The sequence below is a fragment of the Zingiber officinale genome, chromosome 3B (assembly GCF_018446385.1).
Source record: "Zingiber officinale cultivar Zhangliang chromosome 3B, Zo_v1.1, whole genome shotgun sequence".
NCBI lineage: Eukaryota > Viridiplantae > Streptophyta > Magnoliopsida > Zingiberales > Zingiberaceae > Zingiber > Zingiber officinale.
Window position 1 is genome coordinate 87143552 of NC_055991.1, and position 21970 is coordinate 87165521.

The 21970-nt window shown below is 44.6% G+C and overlaps 2 protein-coding genes across 3 annotated transcripts; one reads left to right on the plus strand and one right to left on the minus strand.

Moving 5' to 3' along the window:
* Nucleotides 1-1017: 1017 nt before the first annotated feature.
* Nucleotides 1018-14156, plus strand: LOC122056727 (zinc finger CCCH domain-containing protein 56-like). Its single transcript, XM_042618813.1, has 2 exons — nt 1018-2073; nt 13594-14156. The coding sequence occupies exons 1-2, from the start codon at nt 1275-1277 to the stop codon at nt 13869-13871; spliced, it is 1077 nt and encodes a 358-aa protein (XP_042474747.1). The 5' UTR covers nt 1018-1274; the 3' UTR covers nt 13872-14156.
* Nucleotides 14157-14201: 45 nt separating this feature from the next.
* Nucleotides 14202-19652, minus strand: LOC122056728 (mitochondrial carnitine/acylcarnitine carrier-like protein). Of its 2 annotated transcripts, none has more exons than XM_042618814.1 (3): nt 19365-19652; nt 16276-16667; nt 14202-14924 (listed from the first exon to the last, which is right to left on the minus strand). In XM_042618814.1, the coding sequence occupies exons 2-3, from the start codon at nt 16665-16667 to the stop codon at nt 14429-14431; spliced, it is 888 nt and encodes a 295-aa protein (XP_042474748.1). In that variant the 5' UTR covers nt 19365-19652; the 3' UTR covers nt 14202-14428. The 2 variants fall into 2 exon arrangements, with proteins under 2 accessions (XP_042474748.1, XP_042474749.1); XM_042618815.1 differs by lacking the exon at nt 19365-19652 and adding an exon at nt 19130-19296.
* Between the last annotated feature and the right edge of the window lie 2318 nt (nt 19653-21970).

Consider the following 21970-nt stretch of genomic DNA (forward strand, 5'->3'; position numbering starts at 1 on the left):
TTGGTTTGCAATTGGGGAGGTTGACAATCCAAGATTGTAAAAACTCCACTCGATAGATCTCCTTTTGATGAAAGCGGAGTAGCCTCTTACAATGTTAACAGCGCAGAACTGAAAAGATAGAATTACAAATGAAAGCACAAAGTTCGTAAAATTAGTATTTTGTTAAACTTCTAGGACCAGAGCTCTATTTATAATTCAATGATCGAAAATAGCCATTTTGATGACGTGACACTTTCGGGTGCTTGGACCAGAGCTTCACAACAACTTGGAGATAAAACTTTATCCCTGCCCGAGTGCCTAGATTGGTTCAGACTCCTGGAGTGTTGACAAAGTGCACCAAAGACCTATCTACGATGTAACGACTCGAAGCGGCAGCCTGCGTTGATCTAGGGTGGTCCAGGTGCCCGAACGAGTCCAGGAGCTTGTACAAGTCAACTTCATGTTGACTTGTTCAGCTTCTGCTTTGGTTGCTTGGTGATTCTCTGACCATCCAAAGTTGGGCTCACTCGAACCCAACTCCGACCTTCTCTCCTCGAACAGTCTTCTACTCCGGCTTCTCGTTCCTCGGAAGCGTCGTACGCGTCCTTCTCGCCCACTGATATACTCTTCCGTAGTTTCTCATCTCTCGGATGCATGGAGCCTGTCGATTCGCTTCTCGTGCCATCCTTCTAGTCCGCTGTGTCTTCCACTCAACTTCTTATGTTCCTAAGTCCCTGCATATTTAGACATAAGGCGTCAAATATAACATGACTTAACTTGAATTGGTTGACCATATTAAAATTAATCGGGGATACTTATAAGTAATGGGATACAAATAAAAATTGATAGATGATTTGATAATTTTAGAACTAGACTACATGATTTAATAATTTTGAAATTTTATTTATGTGTTTTGGTAAAAAACAAAAAACAAAAGAGGAGGTTGAATTTCGTATTTTTGAACGTATTTTTTTTATTAAAGGAAACATTTCAGGGTCAGATTTGTAAGTCGTTAAAATTGGAATTCCGTTTAAAAGACGAGCCGCCACCCGTTTGAGTTCCTCCTAGGGTTTCGGCGACCTCTTCTTCCCTATTTCGGATACCTGATCGCCAAATCGGGCTTCTTCCACTGCTAGATTTCCCCAATTCTGATCTCCCGTCACCGGAAACGGCGTTCAATTGGCGAATCTGTTGTCGAATCCCTTTTTCTCTCACTTTACGGGGGTTTTTCGACTCTGGTGGTCGAAAGTTGCAATCTTGATCTCTGTCTCCTTGCGATTTGGCTCGCATGCACGATGGATTACGGCGGTGGAGCTGCGTATCCTGAAAGCAACGCCATCGCCATCATTCCAGACGCATCCGGCCCTCCCAGCCGCGATTCCTGGCCGCCGCCGGCGAGCGACCAGCTCGTGTGGGCGACGGACGAGGACTACCGTGCTTGGGGTGGCGACCTGTTGGGCGACAACGGCTTCAACTCTGCCTACGATGGCCGCCAGTCCCGGTCTCGAGCTGGCAGCGAACAGCCTCCTGGCAAGCGGCCTCGGATCGGAGATTCGCAGGGTGGCAATAGGAATGCCAGCTCCAAAACCATTGGGAAGATGTTCTTCAAGACCAAGCTTTGCTGTAAGTTCCGGGCAGGGACCTGCCCCTACATCACAAACTGTAATTTTGCTCATGGGATCGAGGAGCTCCGGAAGCCACCTCCCAACTGGCAGGAAATTGTGGCAGCTCATGAGGAGGGTTCAGAGCCACCATTCCCGATAGAGGAACGCCACAATTCCACCATCGGTTCGTCAATCGCAACAGGGGAGTCAGAGAGATCGTATAAGGGAAGACGATGCAAGAAGTTCTACACAGAAGAGGGGTGCCCTTATGGGGATAGTTGCTCATTCATGCATGATGAGCAATCTAAGTCTCGCGAGAGCGTTGCTATTAGTCTGTCACCAGCAGTTGGAGGTGGCAGCGGATGCGGGGGTGGAGCGGCTGTGGTGGCTCAAAAGCCGTCGAATTGGAAGACGAGAATCTGCAACAAGTGGGAGATGACAGGATACTGCCCATTTGGCACTAAGTGCCATTTTGCTCATGGCGCTGAAGGTATGCCAATTCATCTTGTTTCTTCTAACTTCACTAGTAGTTACAAAAGAAACCATGTTTACTCGAGAATGAAAGTGATTCTTTGATTTCGGTGGAAGTAAAACAAAGTAAGTTGGCTTAAACTTGCCTCCTTACTTCCTTTCTCTCGTTCGATTTCAAGCTAGCTTCGAAAGTTTGTCAATTCAGTCTTTATTATGTTCCTTTCTCATCTATTCAAGTACACTGCTTAAACATTAAGCCATAGTAGAAATGTAGAGAAAATATTGAATGCACAATATTCTTTGATTGTTACTGATCCTATCTGAAAATCATGGAAACGGAAAGCTGGGGATGTAGCTGCTGCGTTGATTGGATGTATACCACGTTCCGCTCTGCAACACACGAAACGTAAGTATCGAGTTAGGGAAGAGGTCCCGGCATTGATCCTTCGATGCTCAAGTCAGTCACTAGAAAGAGGAAAAAGGTGGAGCAACAATAGATACAGGCGTGAATCGTGAATAACGCGTACCTCCATCGGTGTATGGATCCCTCTTTATATAATGCTCTGGTGGGCGATGTGTGCGCTTTTTGAGATATGGACACGTTCTCCCATTGATTGCGGACACGTTCTCCAATTGGTCCTAGACACGTGGTCATGGACACGTTCTCCCATTGGCCACTGACACATTCTCCAATTAGTCCTGGACACGTTCTCTAATCGGTTCTGGACACGTGGTCGTGGACACGTTCTCCAATCGGTCCTGGACATGTGTTCATGTAGGGGTGTCAAAAATGAAATCGATCCAACGACCCAACCCGAGTCGACCCGAAAAAAATCAGGTTCGGGTTGGACATTTTCGGGTTTGGGTCGAGTTTGGGTTGGAGGGTTAAAAATTTTCTGGTTGGGTTGGGTCGGGTTTGGGTTGACCCGAGTTGACCTAAATATAAGATTTAGTGAGTTTTTTGGGGGTTAAATCGAGTTTATTTTTAAAATTAAAATGTTTTTATGTATATTAATATCATGTTTGTATGATAATGATGGAGTATTCAGATAAAAGTGAAGAATTATAGGAAAAATAGCCAAAAAAAAGTTGTTTTGAATTGGATTTTCGGGTTGTCCGGGTCGGATTCGGGTTTAGGGGTTTTGGATTGAATTCGGGTTCGGGTCGGGTTTAGGTTGGGTTAAAAAAAAAACTCAATCTGACCCGACCCACCTGAATTGATACCCTTATGGTCATGGACACGTTCTTTAATTGATCGTGGGCACGCCCTCCGATTTGTCGTGATCTGCCTGTTGACCATGTCCCCTGTCGACAGCACTATCTCCTAAAAGGACATTGAGAGATACAATGATGATCTCGCTACTCGATCAAGTGGGGTAGTCGCTTGGCTGGGGACTCCTCCGCTCGGTCGACCTCGGTTGGTCTTCTTTGTGACAATTGGATAAAGGAGACTACCGCCTCTCGATCGAACAAGCGCTTTGGTCTCCTAATGTTCTATCACTTTGTACTGAGTGTCTGACAATCTTACCATTCTATTCCGACCTAGACGGGCGGTCAGCTCGGCCAAGCCTGTTGTCGATCGGTTATTGTCTGCCCAATCGATCCTTGTAGTTGACCTCTGCTCGACCACCGTAGGCGAGCCCTTTGACACCCTGGCGTTGACCACCTTGACTTTGACCTCCACCTTGACAGTTGACCCGTATTAGGCGGGCCCCCCTTTATCACCGCATCACCCTTTATCATCGCATCACAAGTTTTCCCCTCAAGTCTAGTTGAAGAAGGTTGCAAGTCTGACTGACTAGATAAGTAGCGTCTTTGGTAACCTCCACGTCCAATCGGACTATCTGTGCTTTCGAGTTTCTGATCAGCTTACCTATCTTCGCCGTTCGGCTTCATTTTGCTGCCCTGGGTTGGTAGTTGTCAGATAGTGGCTGACGTCCTTCAAATTTCTAGGAAATCGTGCAAATCCTTGATAATTATGACCTATCACACGACCATACCTTTTAATTAAGCCTCATTAATGCCTTCTGGTAGCCGATTGCCATGTGCCCCACTTTCTGCCGTCACACGTTTGACATGACAGACGAATATCTGCTGGTGATGTGACAGACACCTTTTTGAATTCTACGGCCAGATTTCATCCTAGTTTTGTGCAACCCTTGATCGGACAGCTGTAGGCTATCGACCACGAGGTTTATAAACCTCCCTTTGCTAGCCGTCGTCTTCACCGTGCATTGCACCTTCCTCTTCAAGCGATCTCAGTGACGTTTCTTCTCCTCTTCTTCTCCGGCGACCTTTCTCAGTAAGGTTCTTCTCTCTTTCCTTTGTTGAATCCATGCGTTGTTTCTTCCCAATTTCTTTATTTTCGATGGCTAGTTCTTCGCAACTCCTTGTGCCCGTCCTTGGGCTCTGATATACTTCCACTGAGTCCAGGTTTGACGAGGACGACATAGAAAAGATGAAGTCCACATACCATTCTCCCTATGCTTATCAAGTTGTTATTCCCTCCGATTACGACCGGCCAGACGAACCTCCCGCAGGCTTACTTCCATTTTTTAAGGACCAGTTCAGCTCAGACATTCGATTTCTCGTTCATGCCTTCTTTTCTAGCTTCTGAAAATACTTTCACATCTCCCTACATCAGTTAGTGTCGAACTCCTTTAGGTTGCTATGCGGGATAGTGATTCTCTTTTGCCTGCATGATCTTCCCTTGACACCTCGGGTCTTTCATTATTTCTATTACCCTAAATTATCCGAGCCGGGGACCTTCTAGTTCCAAGCTTAAGTGGGCTCGGTCTTTTTTGATAAATTGTCGACCTCCAATAAGCATGGGAGGAAATGCTACTTCTTTGTTTGTTTTCCCGAGCGGCCTAACTTCTCGATCGTTTGGCAAATGGAAGTGATGAATCCTCCGTCGCTCGGGCGGTATCGAAGTCGATATGACTGACCGGTCAGAAGTATCACATTCACCAGTTGTTGTTGGAGGGCATCCTATATATGTTCGGCTTGAGCCCGATTCGAACGTTGCTTCCGTCCAGCCTAAGTATGCTCTTTTTTCTCTTCATATTTGAATTTAACATTTTTCTTTCTTTTTTGCAGCCTGTATCATGTTGAGGGCACGTCTGGCCGGTAAGAGCAGGCTTGCGGACGTTGAGATCAACGCCGCAGGGGTGGCCGAACTGGAGAGTCACGACCTACAAGCTGTTGGCGACCACGAAGATCTGCTCGGCGAAGCTGAAGGAGTACCTATGTCGGCCAGCGAGGGTGGAGGAAGTTAGATTGCGGTTAGTGGAGCCGCGGTTGGTACAGGCGACCTTCCTCTCGAACGACCTTCGATGCTGTCGATTGCGGTGGCTTCAGAGTCGGCCACATTCGGCGAGCCTTTGACACGACGCAAGAGGCGCCATGGGGAAGTTTCCTCCCGATCCGCTACTTCCACCCTGCAAACCCCCGCCTGCACCAGTTCTTGTCCATCATCCGAGAGGGGTGAGACATCGATGCCTGCTCTTCCTGAGCAGGGAGCCGCAACACTCCATACTTCACTATCCTCCGACCGGATGCCCTAGCTATCCGGGCTGCCGTCGGGGACTATTTGTGTGTCGTCGATCACCTTTATGCCACTGCAATCCTCACCAACTGCACAAGTATCCATCGTCCGACAATCCCTAACGCCAAGTCCATGGGCAAGGCGACTTCGGAGCCTTCTGGCCTGAGCGGCCAGAGACAAATAACGATCATCATCCACTTGCCTATCGACGAATGGCGCAGTCCGGCGACATCATGTCCTGCACCTTCAAGCACCAGATTTGGATTCAAGGGTCCCCAGCCCCAGTGTGGGCCGATGCTAGGGCCCACGTTGCGGGCATCTCACCTGAGGAGCTTGCGAACAACCATACCCAGTATAACTTACTCCTTTCCCGATCATTAGTGTAACTAGTCTCAGAGACATTCGAATGCTCATACCCAGTATAAGTCGAACGGCTATATCATAGCGATGTGTCTCTGCTTTGGCCACTGTTCGACCTTTTAATTTAATTGAGGGTTTTATGTAAGCCACTCGGCCTCATTCATCGCCGACTCGGATTTAGAGCCACCGTTCGACTATTATTCGTCGTAGACTCGAGTTTAGAGCCGTCGTTCGGATGTTGAAGGCATAGACGAGGGTTTATAGTCGTCGCTCAACTGTTCAAGGCATAGACGAGAGTTTATAGTTGCAGCTCAACTATTGGCATAGATTAGGGTTTATAGTCGTTGCTCAACTGTTGACGTAGACTAGGGTTTATAGTCACCGCTCGACTGTTAATGTAGACTAGGGTTTAAAGTCGTCGCTCGACTGTTGGGAAGATAAGGGTTTAAAGTTGCTTCTCGACTGTTGACGTAGACAGAGGTTTAAAGTCGCCGCCCGACTTTTAACTTAGCTAAATGACACAAGAGTCTGGAACACTTAGGATTTTTATTCATTATTTTCCTGCATCCACAAGACATACACTTACACAAGTACATTCGGATTTAACCACGCACTTCTCACCCGACCTTATATGGTTGGAGATGGTTCGCGCTCTAAGGTTGCTCGAGCTTTCTCCCATCCTGGTCCTGCAGGTAATAGGGTCCCGAGTGGAGCTTTTGAATGACTTTAAAAGGCCCTCCCCATGAAGCCTCCAATTTGTTGACATCGGCGACCGACTTTACTCTTTTCCAAACCAGGTCGCTAACCTGAAATGACCTTTGGATCACCCTCCGGTTGTAATTTTGCTTCATGCGTTGCTTGTACGCCATCAGCCGGACGACGGCCTTATCCCGCACTTCGTCCACCAAGTCGAGCTTCATAAGCTTCCGCTCGGCGTTTCCATCGTCGTAGAGTTGCACCCGATTAAACTCTACTCCGACTTCCACTGGAACCACTGCAATACACCAGGTGGAATGGTGTGATGCCGGTTGCCTCTCTTGGTGTGGTATGACGAGCCTACATGACGCTCGGGAGCTCATCGACTTAGTTGCCTCCAGCATGGTCGAGCCGAGCCCGTAAACCTCTAAGGATTTCCAAGTTGGTGACTTCCGCTTGGCTGTTACTCTGAGGATAGGTCACTGAGGTGAAAGCCTATGCAATGTCGTAGCCCTCGCACCACTCCTTAAGTCTTCGTCCGGCGAGCTGCCTCCCGTTATCTGAGACGAGCCGGCGAGGGATGCCGAACCGACATAGGATATTCTGCCATATGAACTTGATGACCATGTGTTCGGTTATCTTGGCTAGCGACTTGGCTTCCACGCACTTTGAGAAATAATCTACTGCAACAAGTAGAAATCTACACTGTACGGTCGCCATTGGAAATGGTCCAACAATATTCATGCCCCACTGGTCGAACATACAAGACACCTTGGATGTCTTCATCTCCTTGGTATGTTGACGTTGGATGTTGTGATATTTTTGACACGACAGGCAGGTGACCACTATCCGAGCGGCACCATCTTGCAGTGTGGGCCAAAAACATCCTACCAACAGGATCTTTCCGGCCAGCGATCTGTCGCTCGGATGACTTCCGCAGGAGCTCTGATGCACTTCTTGAAGGATGTACTCGACGTCCTCCGGTCCGACACACTTGAGCAGCAACCTTGAGAATGCTCTTTTCTATAGCTGGTTTCCGATCAGAGTGAACCATCCGACCCTCTTTTTCAATAGGCGAGCTGAGTGAACCGTCTGACCCTCATTTTCAACAGGCAAGTTTCTTCCTGATCGGCTGGAGTGCTACCCAATCGGAGGAACTCTATCAATGGGCTCCTCCAGTCGCTCGGGAAGTTTATTACATCTATCCTATCGATGTGCGCCACCAGTGAGACTTGCTTGATCGGCTGCTCTATCACAATCGGTGACAATGAACTGGCTAACTTAGCCAACTCATCCGCGATTTGGTTGTCCGATCGGGCGATCTTATGTATAATAATTTCTTGGAAGTTTGCCTTCAACTTCTCGAAAGCTTTTGCATATAGCCTGAGTTAGGAGCTGCTTATTTCGAACGCCCCCAATAGCTGCTGAGCGGTCAATTGAGAATTTGAGTGGATGATGACTTTTATAGCTCCGATGTGCCGAGCCATCTGTAAGCCGGCTATTAAGGCCTCATAATCGGCTTCATTGTTTGTAGCCCGATAGTCTAGCCGCACGGACAGTTGCATCCTGTCTTTTCGAGGCAAAATCAAGAGAATGCTAATCCCGCTACCTTGCCGAGTGGATGATCCGTCTACGTATATTTTCCAAGTCGCGTCTGGCTCGGCGTTCTAGACCTCAATGACAAAATCTGCAAAGGCCTGGGCCTTGATCGCCGTCCTGGGTTGATATTATATGTCGAACTCACTCATCTCAGTTGTCCATTTGATCAGCCGTCTGGATGCCTCTAGGTTAAGAAGGATTCTTTCCAAGGTACTGTTGGTCATCACGACGATCTGATGTGATAGGAAGTACGGATGGAGTCTCCGGGCAGCGAGTATTAGCGTGTAAGCCAATTTTTTGAGACAGGTGTAGTGGGACTCTTCATCTTTTAATATATGGCTCAGAAAATATACAGACTGTTGCTTAGAGTCGTTCTGGTGCACCAACGCTAAGCCAACCGCATACTCGGTGGATGATAGGTAAATCATTAGCGGCTTACCAGCAATGGGCTTGGCTAATATAGGCAAGGAGATAAGATACTCCTTGAGCTCTTTTAGTGTCTTGTCGCATTCCACGTCCCACTGGAACTTAGTCACTTGGCGTAGTATCTTGAAGAACGGGTGACTCCGGTCAGATGACTTGGAGATGAACCTTGATAGCACGGTGATCCGTCCGGTCAGCCGTTAGGCCTTCTTCAAGTTACAGGATGGGGGCATGTCCTGTAGCACCTTCACCTTGCTCGGTTTCGCCTCGATCCCCCGTTCGATGATGATGTATATGAGAAAGCGGCCACTCTTCGCTCCGAATAAACACTTGTTTGAGTTCAACTTTAGTCCATATGCTCTCAGGGTTCGGCAAGTTTCTTCGATGTCTGCACAAAGGTCAACAGCTCAGAGAGATTTTATTAATATGCCATCGACATATATCTCCATATTGCGATCGATCTGCCGACGAAACACCTTGTTCATCAGTCTCTAGTAGGTGGCGCCGACATTCTTCAATCCGAACGACATGATATTGTACCAATAAGTTTCGTCTGCAGTGATGAAGCTGACCTTCTCTTGATCCTCTCGAGCGAGCGACACTTGGTGGTAACCTTGATATGCGACGAGCATGCATATTAACTCGCAACCCGCCGTGTAGTCTACCATCTGGTTTATCCTGGGCAGGGGATAGAAGTCCTTCGGGCAAGCCTTGTTCAGATCACGAAAGCCGATGCAAACTTGCCATTAGTTGCCTAGCTTGGAGACCAGCACGACGTTGACGAGCCAGCTGGTAAACTAAACCTCGCGGATGTCGCCGACTTCAAGCAATTTTTCTATCTCCGCTCGGATGATCTGGTTCTGCTCTGCACTAAGTCCCTCTTCTTCTGTTCCATAGGCCAAGCGTCCGGTTCGGCGTGAAGCTCGTGTTGAGCTATTCTTGTGGCAAGATGCCCAGGAGCTCGTGGGTCGACCAAGCTAACACGTCGTGATTTTGCCTAAGGCAGGTGACCAACTCTGCCTTCTTCTCCTCTGTCAGGTCGGCAACGATGAAAGTGGTGGTCTCCGATCGGCTGAGATGAATCTGGATTTCCTCCTTTTTCTCGTAGATCAGCACGGGAGGTTCTTCCTTGATGGCGTTCGCTTCCAAGCGCGGGGCCTTTCGCGCGGCTCTTGCTTCAGACTTGACTATCTCAACGTACCATTGCCAAGCAGCCAGCTGATCGCCTTTAACTTCGCCTACCTTGTTGTCCACCGGAAACTTGATCTTCTGACAGAAAGTGGACACCACCGCTTAGAACTCGTTAAGGGTCGGTCGACCCAATATGACATTGTAGGCGGCCGACGCATCCACCATAATGAAGTTTGTGGTTCTTGTCCTCTTAAGTGGCTCCTCTTCGAGCGATATGACCAACCGTGCCTAGCCGATCGATAATACTTCATTGCCGGTGAACCCGTAGAGCGGGGTCGTAATTTGTTGCAACTCATTTCGTTCAATTTATAGCTAGTCGAATGCCTTCTTGAATATAATATTCACCGAGCTTCTTGTATCAACAAAGGTTCGGTGAATAGTATAATTAGCTATTACCGCTCGGATGATCAGGGCATCGTCGTGAGGGATCTCCACTCCCTCCAGGTCTCGGTGGCCGAAACTGATCTCAGGCCCTTCGACCTTCTCCTTGCTGAATTCGACAGCATGCATTTCTAGGCGCCAGGCATGCGACTTCCTCGTTCGATTCGAATCATCGCCGGTCGGCCCTCCGGCGATCATTCCAATCTTTCCCTAAGCGACGCTATTTCGGTTCTCCTCTCAGACCGAGGTCCTAGTCCGCTTAGCAGGAACTCGAGCAGGACTTGTGTTATTTCTCCTTTGAGACTGATGATGACGTCGCTCAGGCGCCGCTCAATCGTCATCTCGCCGCTTCGTTGATCAGTGCCTCTTATGCCGATCAAGTGATGGTGACCAGCGTTGATATCCTCGAGGAGCCAGTCAGCTCGCAATTGGCGTCAGATCGTAGCAATCGCGGGTGATGTGCGTTGCCGACTGATGGAATGAACAAAACATTGGCGTCCATACCTTTTCCTTCATCGCCTTTGGGTGACTGGCTGATACATGCTGCACGGCTTGTGTTCGGAGCTCCTGGTGTTGCTGCGCTCCTCCCGATCGGGACTCCTTGGGTGGTTGATGGTTGTTTGGTGGTTGCCGCTCAGGCGCTTCTGCGGACTTGGCCGGTGCCTCCTTTCTTCTTACTGCTTGGGCCTCTTCCACTTTTATGTACTCTGTAGCTCGCCTGAGCAGGTGGTCGAAGTTATTCAGTGGCCTCCGGATGAGTGAACGGAAGAACTCTCCTTCGGTGAGCCCCTAGGCGAAGGCGTTCACCAATATTTCCGAGAAAACCGATGGAATATCCATAGCCACCTGATTGAAGCGCGTAATGTAGGCCCTCAATACCTCCTTGGGCCCTTGTTTTAAGGAAAATAGGCTAACGCTTGTTTTCTGGTAGCGGCGGCTACTGGCGAAGTGGTGTAAGAATGCCATTCGGAAGTCTTTGAAGCTATGAATCGAGTCGATCGACATTCGTCTGAACTAGCACTGCGTTGACCTGGAAAGTGTAGTGAGGAAGACCCGACACTTCACCCTGTCGGTGTACTAATGAAGTGTGACCGTATTATCAAACTGACCAGGTGGTCGTCCGGATCGGTCGTTCTGTTATACTCACCGATCGTCAATGGGGTGTAGTGCTTTGGCAGAGGTTCATCCAAGATTCCCTGAGAAAACTGTTGATTGATCCGCTCGAGCGAATCATCGTTCCTTGATGCTTTCCCTTTACGTGCATCCCGAACGGGTGCGTCGTCCGAAGAGGATCCTCGTTCCTTATTCGCTCGGCCTACCTCCTCTGTTAGAGTGTGGAACAGTGCACGATGGAAGAGGATCAACACGTGGGGCGCGTCTCCGTATGCGCAGGCCGACTTCTTACTCTATCCTCGAACAGATACATGATTCGCTTGGTTTCCATATCCGGCTGGATGACCCGTTGCTGAGGTCGCGGGCTCTTGTACATGGCGATCGACCAACGACTGCTGCTGTTGTTGCTCCATTATTTTTGCCGCTTGGACTTGTATCAGCATATCCAACTCCTTTGTTAAAGTAATCGTGGCGAGTCATCTAGCGTCCTCCATCTTCACGTTTCAGATTCAGGCTATCTTCCCACAGACGACGCCAATTTGATCCTGTCCGAAAATCGTGGAGACGGAAAGCTAAGGATGTGACTGCTGCGTTGACTGGATGCAGATCACACTCCGCAATGCAACACAAGAAACGTCAATGCCGAGCTAGTGAAGGGGTCTCCGGCGTTGACTCTCCGACGCTCAAGTCAGTCATCGGAAAGAGGAAAAAGGTGGAACAACAGTAGATACAAGCGTGAATCATGAATAACGCGTACCTCCGCCGGTATACGGACCCCCCCCCCCCCCCTTTATATAATGCCTTGGTGGGTGATGTGCACGCTTTTTTAGGCATCGACACGTTTTCCCATTGGTCGCGAATACGTTCTCCAATTGGTCCTAGACACGTGGTCATGGACACATTCTCCTATTGGTCGTGGACACATTCTCCAATTGGTCCTGGACACGTTGTCATGGACACGTTCTCCAATCGGTCTTGGACATGTCATGGACATGTTTTCCAATTGGTTGTGGGCACGCCCTCCGATTTGTTGTCGTATGATCCGCCTATTGACCATGCCCCCTGTCGGCAACACTATCTCCTAAAAGGACATTGAGAGATACGACGATGATCCCGTTACTCGGTCGAGCGGGGTAGCCGCTCAGTTGGGGACTCCTTCACTCGGTCGGCCTCGACTTGTCTTTTTTGCGGCGATTGGGTATAGGAGACTGCCTAGCCTCTCGATCGGACAAGTGCTCCGATCTCCTAGTGTTCTGTCGTTCCGTACTGAGCGTCTAGCGATCCTACCATACTATTCCGAGTTAGACGGGCGGTTAGCTCGGCCAAGCCTGTTGCCGATCAGACATTGTCTGCCCGACCGACCCTTATAGTTGACCTCCGCTCGGCCACCATGGGCGAGTCTTTTGACACCCGGGCGTTGACCATCTTGACTTTAACCCCCACCTTGGCAGTTGACCCATATCGGACGGACCCCTCCCCCTCTCCCTTTATCACCGCATCAGTTACTAATGCGATTTGTAAAAGGATGGAGGGATTGAGAGATGTCTTATATAGAATATAAATAAGATGGTTGAATTTCTTTGTGATCATAAAGTTTCTCTAAGACTTAAAAGAAAGTTTTACAAAATAGCAGTTAGAATTACTATGTTATATGGAGCAGGATAAGAAATGAAAATATTAAAAAGAAAGTCGGGGTCCGGGAGACACGTTTAAGATAGTACGGTACATGTACTTAGACGATCAATAAATACTTCAATTAGGAAATGTGAAATTATGACAAATATTCAAATCAAATGAGGAAGATAAAAAAAATTAATTATCAATAATAAAGTTTAATAAAATTTATTTAAATATAAATGATCTTATAGTAGGGGATAGAGCCTAATAATGTAAAAGAATTTATATAATCGACTTCACCTAGTGGGATAAGACTTTTTATTTATGTTTATATTATCAATAAGTTTATATAAGCTTTTCATGTGGAAAATATGCTGTGGGTAAATATGCATTAGATGTTTGTGATTGTGTACTGTAGTTTAAAACACTCGAATTAGAAGAACCCATGTGCATCAGTATTTTTGGAGTTTAGTTTCAGAATACCAAATTTTGAATATGTGAGGTGCCATTTGATGTTGTAGCATCATTAAGTGTTAGATCTGTTCATGTTTCTTTGCCGTCTTTCTTCTTCTTTTTTATCCTTTTTGTTCATGCGCAACTCTGGAAATGCAGAATTGCATCGATATGGTGGGGGGATTGTGGATCCCGAAGGTAGAGATGTCTTACCTGCTCCAGACACACAGCAAGCTGGGTCGTTAGCTAAGGCTACGGCGGATGCTTCCCTAGGTTCGAATGTTTTGGTTCCCCTCGCAGACACACATCACATTGGCGTGCCTTCGCAGAGATTCTCTAGTGTTGTACAGAGACAGGGACAGAGGTCTATGGAGAAATGGAAAGGCCCGAACAAGATTAGTAAGATTTACGGAGATTGGATCGATGACTTCGAATAGAACCGCGATCATAATTACAGGTCAACTATTTTTTTCCCCCTAATTTACTTGTGATGCCGAATAAGTTGGCATGGTTTTATGTTTGCAATAATCTACTCTTGAGCTTTCATTTACTGAAACTCCTTCGCTCTAATAAAAATACTAGAGCAATGTTTTTAACAGCAGTGCTCATCTTCGTCTGTTATCGAGCAGGTTCTGTAAGTCTCTTGTTTTCATGGACGATGTGTTGCGAGTGTTTGAGTTTGTTATGGTTAAGCGTCTGATGCTGCTTCTTTAGCCTTTAAATTTTCATTCTAAGACATGATGGATATTGTTCAAAGAGAACAGATGAGAGATTGAATTGTCTTCAATTTCTGAATTAACCGATCAAAACATCCGATTCAATGACACCAAGTCCAACCACCACAAAATTGGCTCAGTAGAACATACTGCAAGAAAAATGCTTGTCTAATAGCAGAAATAAGCATGCAGAAAATAAAGCAGCTCTGAGGAGCATAAATCTGAACTTCCATTCGATCATGTCTTTTCGATGAGATTAGGGCGACTTGTCAACGAGATCAACTGAGGCTCGATCTGGTCATTTCATATGCCAAGAAACAGACTGCATTTGCAGGAACACTTCGAGCCATGGCTGGTCCGAAGCCTCTGTATAGACCCTTGATTCCTTCCGAAGCTAGAATTTTCCTGAAGGCATCAATGGAGCTAGAGTACTTTGGTTTCTTGTAGTCATCGACCTGGATAACGCTCTTGACAACATCAGTCGGGTAGACAAATAGCCAGAAGGATGCGCCACTGAGGCCCCCAGCAAGCATCAAAGAACCCTTGCTGAGTCCTGAAGTGTCTAGGCCTCCCGCAAGGTGCTGCTTGAGGCTTTCATAGACACCAAATACAACAGCGTTCCCAGGAAGTTCGCGTGCCATGGTTGGAACCATGCCCTTGAATAAGCCTTTAAAGCCGGCTTCATGGACGACATGCCTTGCCACATCCATCGGCCCTGCATACTTCACTACCGAAGCAGCCGATGAGACTACTAAAGCACTCTGCGCTTGCAACCTGTTCAAAGTGTCGAAAAGAAGACAGAGTTACTCCAAGTTCGATAGTCTTAATAGTTTCTCTTCACATGCATATCTATTCCTTTTCTTTTGAGGAAGGACTAAATCAAAGACCTAAAATCGTCGTAAAATGAGCTCCATATATACGCATCATCGAGAAATTAGGTTAGGTTTACAGGCATTCGGAGAGAAGATGAACAAAATAGGAGATTATTTGATTACTTCGATGTAAAATAGAACAAATATGATTACTTGGGAGAAAAAAAAAGAGGAAGCTCCGGTAAGGTCAGCTTTTCATCCAAAACAGCTTGATTCGAGCACAAGAAAGAACTTGCAAGCAAGAACTAAAACAGGTATGCATAACGGCGTACCATATAGGCTATCAATTATTAGGGTTGTAAATAAGCCGAGCCGAGCTTTGAGATGTTCAAACTTTTGAAATGACCCAAGCTTGTTTAATAAGGTAACTAAGCCGAGCCGGGCTTAAAATGACCCAAACTTTTGAAATGAGTGTTCAAACTTGGCTTGGTCTATTTTTTATGAGCTTGAGCTTGTTTGAAGCTTGGCTTGAGCTTGATTCGTTTAGATGTTATCAAGCTCTCAATTCAAGTTTGTCTTGAGCTTGGTTCATTTAGATGTTATCAAACTCTCAATTCAAACTTGTTTGATTGGTTATTGAGCTTGATAATTTAATTTATTTATTTATTTTATTTTATTGTTTATTTAACATATTGAAAAGAATTTTATTAATGAATATGGTTCATGAACATTGTTCATGAACGTTGTTCACGAACATTATTCACAAACGTTGTTTACGAACGTTAACGAGCTGAACGCATATATGTTCAAGCTTGTTTGTTTAGCTTAACGAGTTGTTCAAGTTTGTTTGTTTAATTAATCTTATGTATATTAAAAAAAGGTAGCCTGGTGCACGAAGCTCCCGCCATGCGGGGTCCCGGGGAAGGATCCATTGTACGCAGCCTTACCCTGCTTTTTACAAGAGACTGTTTCCAGGATTCGAACCCATGATATTTTGGTCATATGGCAACAACTTTACCGTTGCGCCAAGACTCCTCTTCAATTAATCTTATGTATATTGAACGAACATAAACAGACTCTTACTAAGCCGAACACCAAGCTTGTTCAGGAACGCTTGGTTTATTTACAACCCTATCAATTATTGCGTAAGAAATTCTGGTGAGCTACGAACCATCTCATAACTTTATCTAACACAATAAATAAGATTCGATCAAGACACAAGAAGAACCCGTAAAAATTAATGTGGCGAAGTCCTAAGGAGCAAACAATACAAGAAAAGTAGTAGCATAACGATAAGAGCAAGGATCACAAACCTGCACTTGGTCAATTCTGTAGGACAAGCTAGGAAAGAAACTGCAATGCCGGCCCCGAAACCACAAACACCTTGCTGACTCACTGTTAGGGGAGCTCCTGGCTCCGATCTCAATAGCGCCTCCATTTGGCCCCTTGCACTGAACAAAACAGCGTTGAACGCTGCAACAGTTGCAAGCGGAACACCCATCCCTTTGTACAAGCCCCTTGGTCCTTCAGAAGCAACTGTTTGCTTCACCGCATCCATGGCACCGGAGTATTTTGGGGGTCGGCCTGGAAGTGGGGCTGGCTGGCTTTGGAGCTTGACTTTGATAGTGTCGAAAGGATGTCCTACTATCAACTGTGCTATTCCTCCGATAGTTCCTGCAGCGAGATCCCTAGCTACATCCCCCATCTGTCATGAAATTTTCAGAAACTTCAATAATCAAATACGAGCATTCATATAGGTAAGCAAATAAGAGCATCATCAACACCAATACACCAAACTCCGATAATGCTAATAATAATAAAATTGATCCTGTTTGCATTAGGTTCATAATTTTGTGTGAATAAACTATCACACATATCGCAATGTGAGCCGGGCAGCCTAATCATGTGTTTTTGATGATATACTATTGGAAAGGAAATGAAAAACAAATTAGCCAAAAAAATTGCATTCATAACCTAGAAGATGTGAGCTCGAAAGTAAAGGAGGCCTTGATGAAACAGCCATAAACAAGAAGCTAGATCTTCCAACATTTGACAACCTAAGCAATTTTCTATATGCGCGTCTAGCTTGCAAAACTTCACCACATCCAACCATTTTATTGTAACATTAATACAATTGACTGTTTCCAAACAGTAAATAACAATTGAAGAAAGAAAACCATGCATTATCTTATCATTTGATGGGACTTCTTCCTATACCTATGAATTCCATTGGATGTGGAAATGAAATATTGGAAGAATCTTTTTGGTCTTCCAATATCAATAGGTTAATTGTTTCACTCCTATATCTTTCAGAAGGAAAAAAGCTTTCTGAAGTTTCTTTTTTTATCCTATGCAGATGAGATCTGATCTACAACGACCATGATTGGGAATTATTTGATTATCTTTCTTCTTTCTTCGAGGAAAAAGCGAATATAATCAACTTGAATTCAGGACAGCTATTTGAAATCTTAGGAAAAGAGTTGATTTCAATTCCACTGAGATTAGGTACTTCTACATTACCAAACAATGGCATATTAACAAGAAAGAACATTGAGTATTTCATTTGCATGTGATTTGAAGTTATTTTACATGTGCATGCCCGAATGCCACATCATATAAAATTCTTCAAAAGTGAGTACGATATTCTGAGTTCAATTTTTTAATGATTGATGCTTTGAATCCGTAATGTTTATAATCAGTTTGTATAGTCAATTATATTACAGTAGTTCAGTGACACACAGCACAATCACACAAAAGATTGCAATTCCAGCATTTATCCTGAAGGATCATTCATAGCAAGGGGAATTGAGAATTCTGGTTCGACCAATCTTCTCGACACCACATGGATGGTTCGCCCAAACATATGCACAATGAAACAGTGTTATCCAAAACTGCCTGTGGTGGCCAGTTCAATATATATATGATAGACTTGACATATCAAGAACTGCAAGGTGCTCATGATAGATTGGGATAACTAATGATACTGTTAGTATCCGACCTACTTTAGGTCTCAGGATACACCTACGTGGCCACATCCTACATGGCCCCATCCTGAGCTAGCCCAATTATCATGTTGAGTCATCATTATCCGAGCTACACTTAGCTGAGCTGCCGAGTTGAGACAAACTACCGAGTTGGTCCGACCTACCAGCCTGCTTGCCTGCTGAGCGAGTCCAATCGGCCAACCTACTGAGCAAATCAGACTTGTCGACCTATCGAGTCGCCAAGTCGTTAGATCGAACCGTTTGAGCCATCCGAGCTCGTTTAACCAGACTTAGCAGACTACAGAGAGACATGGGTCATGATGTGCTTCTCACTTTCCCATGATGTGTTATCCACTTCCCCATTATCTCCAAGGTATCTTGCTCTCTTGCACCTATGAATATGAGGTATATGCTATGTGAAAAAGGGCTGACTCTCATGAATTCCCTCTCTTATTTTTTTTCCTTTTTCCATTATAGTATTTGGGGCATCATGATGATTTAAATATCAGAGAGGCCTCATCGGGAACTCCCTGTGAGCACTCTGGCTTCGCAGAGTCAACCACGTTCGAAGAAGAAAGCCTCTTCAGCAATCTCAAAAGCTTCGTCAGTGATTTCAAGTGAGGCGGTAGATTTTTGCCACATCAACTACTTTATTGACATTATTGGGGGAAAACCTACCATAACCAATTTTTACAGGTTATCTAGCCATTGCCAGGGAAGATTGGACAGAGAGCTATACAAAGTCTTTTTTTTTTTTTTTTACAAGTATAAGAACCAAATACAAATTTAGTTAGGATTTATAGTGAAAAATATCTCGGTGAAGAATTGTGTTGTGACACCAACTTTCCCTTCTTTTCTCTCAACCCTTTCGAATTCATTTGTCTATGCCCAAAATCTTGTTCCAAGAATACTTGTGTTTACTTTATACTAATAAAAAAGGATTGCTCTTTTTGATGAGTTATTTGATCCTTTGACCAGACACACAAAATAAAGAGATCCTTTTTGAGTATCTCATGGGATAGCCAGGCACTTCTTGTTACTTGCTGTTTCATGCTTAGCCAAATCGGCATTTCAACAAACAACAAGCCCTCAAACTCCTACCAAACGAAGAACAAAGATCAAGCATTTTCTCCAACAACCAACGATTTGCATTGACACCAAAGAACAACCCGTGTAAACTCACCCCACTTGTCACTTTGCCTTCTCAGTCACCGTGATTTACCTCCATGTTGGTCGGCGGACAGGCGGGGGCGCGTATTTGCCTTTTTGCCACCAAAGAACAAAGAAACCATGATTCGAAAAGCGCAAAGGATTCTACGATCACCCAGAAAAAGAAAGCGTCGAATCTAAGAAAGCAATGGAACGAGCACAAAGATCGGGGAATGGAGAAACGAGAGCGAAAGGCGAGACAACTTTACCTTGGCGGAAGAACTTCCCGATCCTTTTTCTTCCCCCAAAATCAAAGTTCACGAAGGAAGGCGGCTGCTCACTAAATCTCATTGATACTCCGCGAAGGAAAAGAAAAGGAAAGCATTGAATAATAAGCCTTTGAGGACTCCACCTCAGCGCACGAACGGACGAGGACGCAGAAAAATAGGGCACGAGGGAAAGGTAGCCGCCGCCATGGCCGTGCGATGGGAGACGACGAATCCAGTCGCGAAGAGCGCAGAGGCGTGGGCTGCGCAGGTAGTTCCGTGCCGTACTGTGATTTGTTTAATTGTGTGTTAGGCCTTGAATTTTCTCAAAACAGTAGGAATTTTAGAAACCAAACCTGATCGAACCAAGAAAAATATATGAGTATAATCTAGTTACATTAAAAATATGACATAATAATACGACACATAAATAAATAGTAATAAAGAATTTATTGAAAAGTTATCCTTATTTTTGAGGTCGTTTAGATAATCTAAAAATATCTAAACGAAAGAAAAGGGAGAAAATTTTTAAAAAAAAATTATGAGGTAATGATGTCACAAAACTTTTAATAGATGGAGAATAAAAAGTTTGGTTAAGATTTCTAAATCTAATTTATTATCAATCTATAAATAATAATGGATGTGGTTAATAAGTTTTATGCATATAAGTTCGCATCCAATAACTTGATATATAATAACCTTAAGTTAGATCACTTAACAACTTTCGATATCATAAGTTTTAAATCACATGTGAGTCCATCTCAAGAGATATTAAATCTAATAATCTCTCACTTAGGTTATATGTGATTATAGACAACATGTGAATATAATTTTAGTTGATATTATACATAATGGGTACAAAATACCCCAATAAATAATTTGGTTCGTTAACTTTATTAATATATGATTAAAGAAGTCATAGTTACTGTATATGATCGTAATAAGCTCCAATAGTAATCATAATACCAATGTCATTAACAATATAGATCAAAATGTGGATGTATAGATCGAAATTGCATGAAATATGATCAGCATATGTCAATTTCCAAACTGGTCTTAAAGTGATGTCAAAAGATATCAGATCATATTTGTAAATATTTTATATTAAACTGCAAGAACAAATCATGATCCAAACTTTATGATTCCAAAAAGGAATCTATATCATATTTACAAATACCAAATGTAAACAGCAGCAATAAATCATGATATTATATTTCAGAATGTCAAATAAACAAAGTCCCATGAATGATTTGAACTTTAAGTGCATACAATAATCAAAACAAAAATGTTTATCTTTATTAATAAATATAGAGCAATAAAATAAATATAGACTCTCATTAGATGAGTTCTTCTTCTATAAGAAGGACTTTCATATCCACAACATGCACATAAAACATCTTAGGTACCAAGCTATAACGCCCGAAAATTCTCAAATTATTTTTAGAAATATTCTATTATTTTTCTGGAATTTTAGAACATTTTTACGGAATTTTCCGAGTAGCGGAAGTAGCAAAAACAATTAGAAGAATAAAAAGGCTTAAGCGGGAATCGAACCCGGGACCTCTCGGGTCCGCTAATCCTTTAGTTAGCCTTAGTAACCGGTGAACCCAGCAGGGCCGTGCTGAAAGGAAAGGAGAATCAAATATATTTATATTTAAGTTGGGTCTAGTTATCCACTTAATATAAATTTAAAACTTAAGTTGGTTTGGGTTATTTTTAATTGGTTCGGCAACTCCTCCCTCTCCAAAACCCTCACCGACGCCACCTCTCCCTCTCCTCCCTCTCTCGGCGCAAACCACAAGGAGACCTAGGGTTCTCTCCCTAAGGCCCCAAGGACATCTTCCGGCGACGATTTCAGCACAAGGACGTTCCCCTCCGCGAGTAGAGCACGTGGACGCGAGCGAATCGTCGAGAAGTCGTCTCCACCGGAATTTCTAGCGATTAGATTTGTAAGAAATCTAGCACACAAGGTAAGAAACACCTCACCTGCAGTATAAGTAGCTCCGTTTGGTTTTATACGCACTAGTTTAGCTATATGCAGTTTTTATCGACGCATAGGGCGAATTCGACCCTCCTCGCAGATTTAGGGATTTAGTGAGTACTTCTAGATGGGTCGGACACGTATTCCCTCTTCAGTGGGTGTTCCTAGACGTTGTCGGGTGCCTAGAAGTGGTCTCCCTAATAGAGGGGAGAGTTGGGGCGCACTAGGTGTTCGATAAAATAGCTAGTTAAGTTAAAATGTAAATTAGCATTTTTATAGCTCAGTTAAATGCATTAGAAGCATTTAAATCAGTTTATTTTAGCTCATATATGGGACTACGGTCCAATGGGTGGGCTCCCACAGTCGCCTTTAGGTTCAGACAACCTAGCTCTAGGTTCAGATAACCTAGAAACAGCAAATTAAAAACAGTTAGCTATATTCAGTATTTTATTTTCAGTGGTACTGTACTGGATCAGATATCCATTGGGTTGGACTCCCACAGTCGTCCCTAGGTTTAGATAACCTAGTTAACCCTACTAAATTCGGAACTTACAAACCCGGGTCTAGTTAGGGATGCGCGCACAGCAAGTACAGTTGTCGGGCCCAAACAGCATGATTATGTATTTTC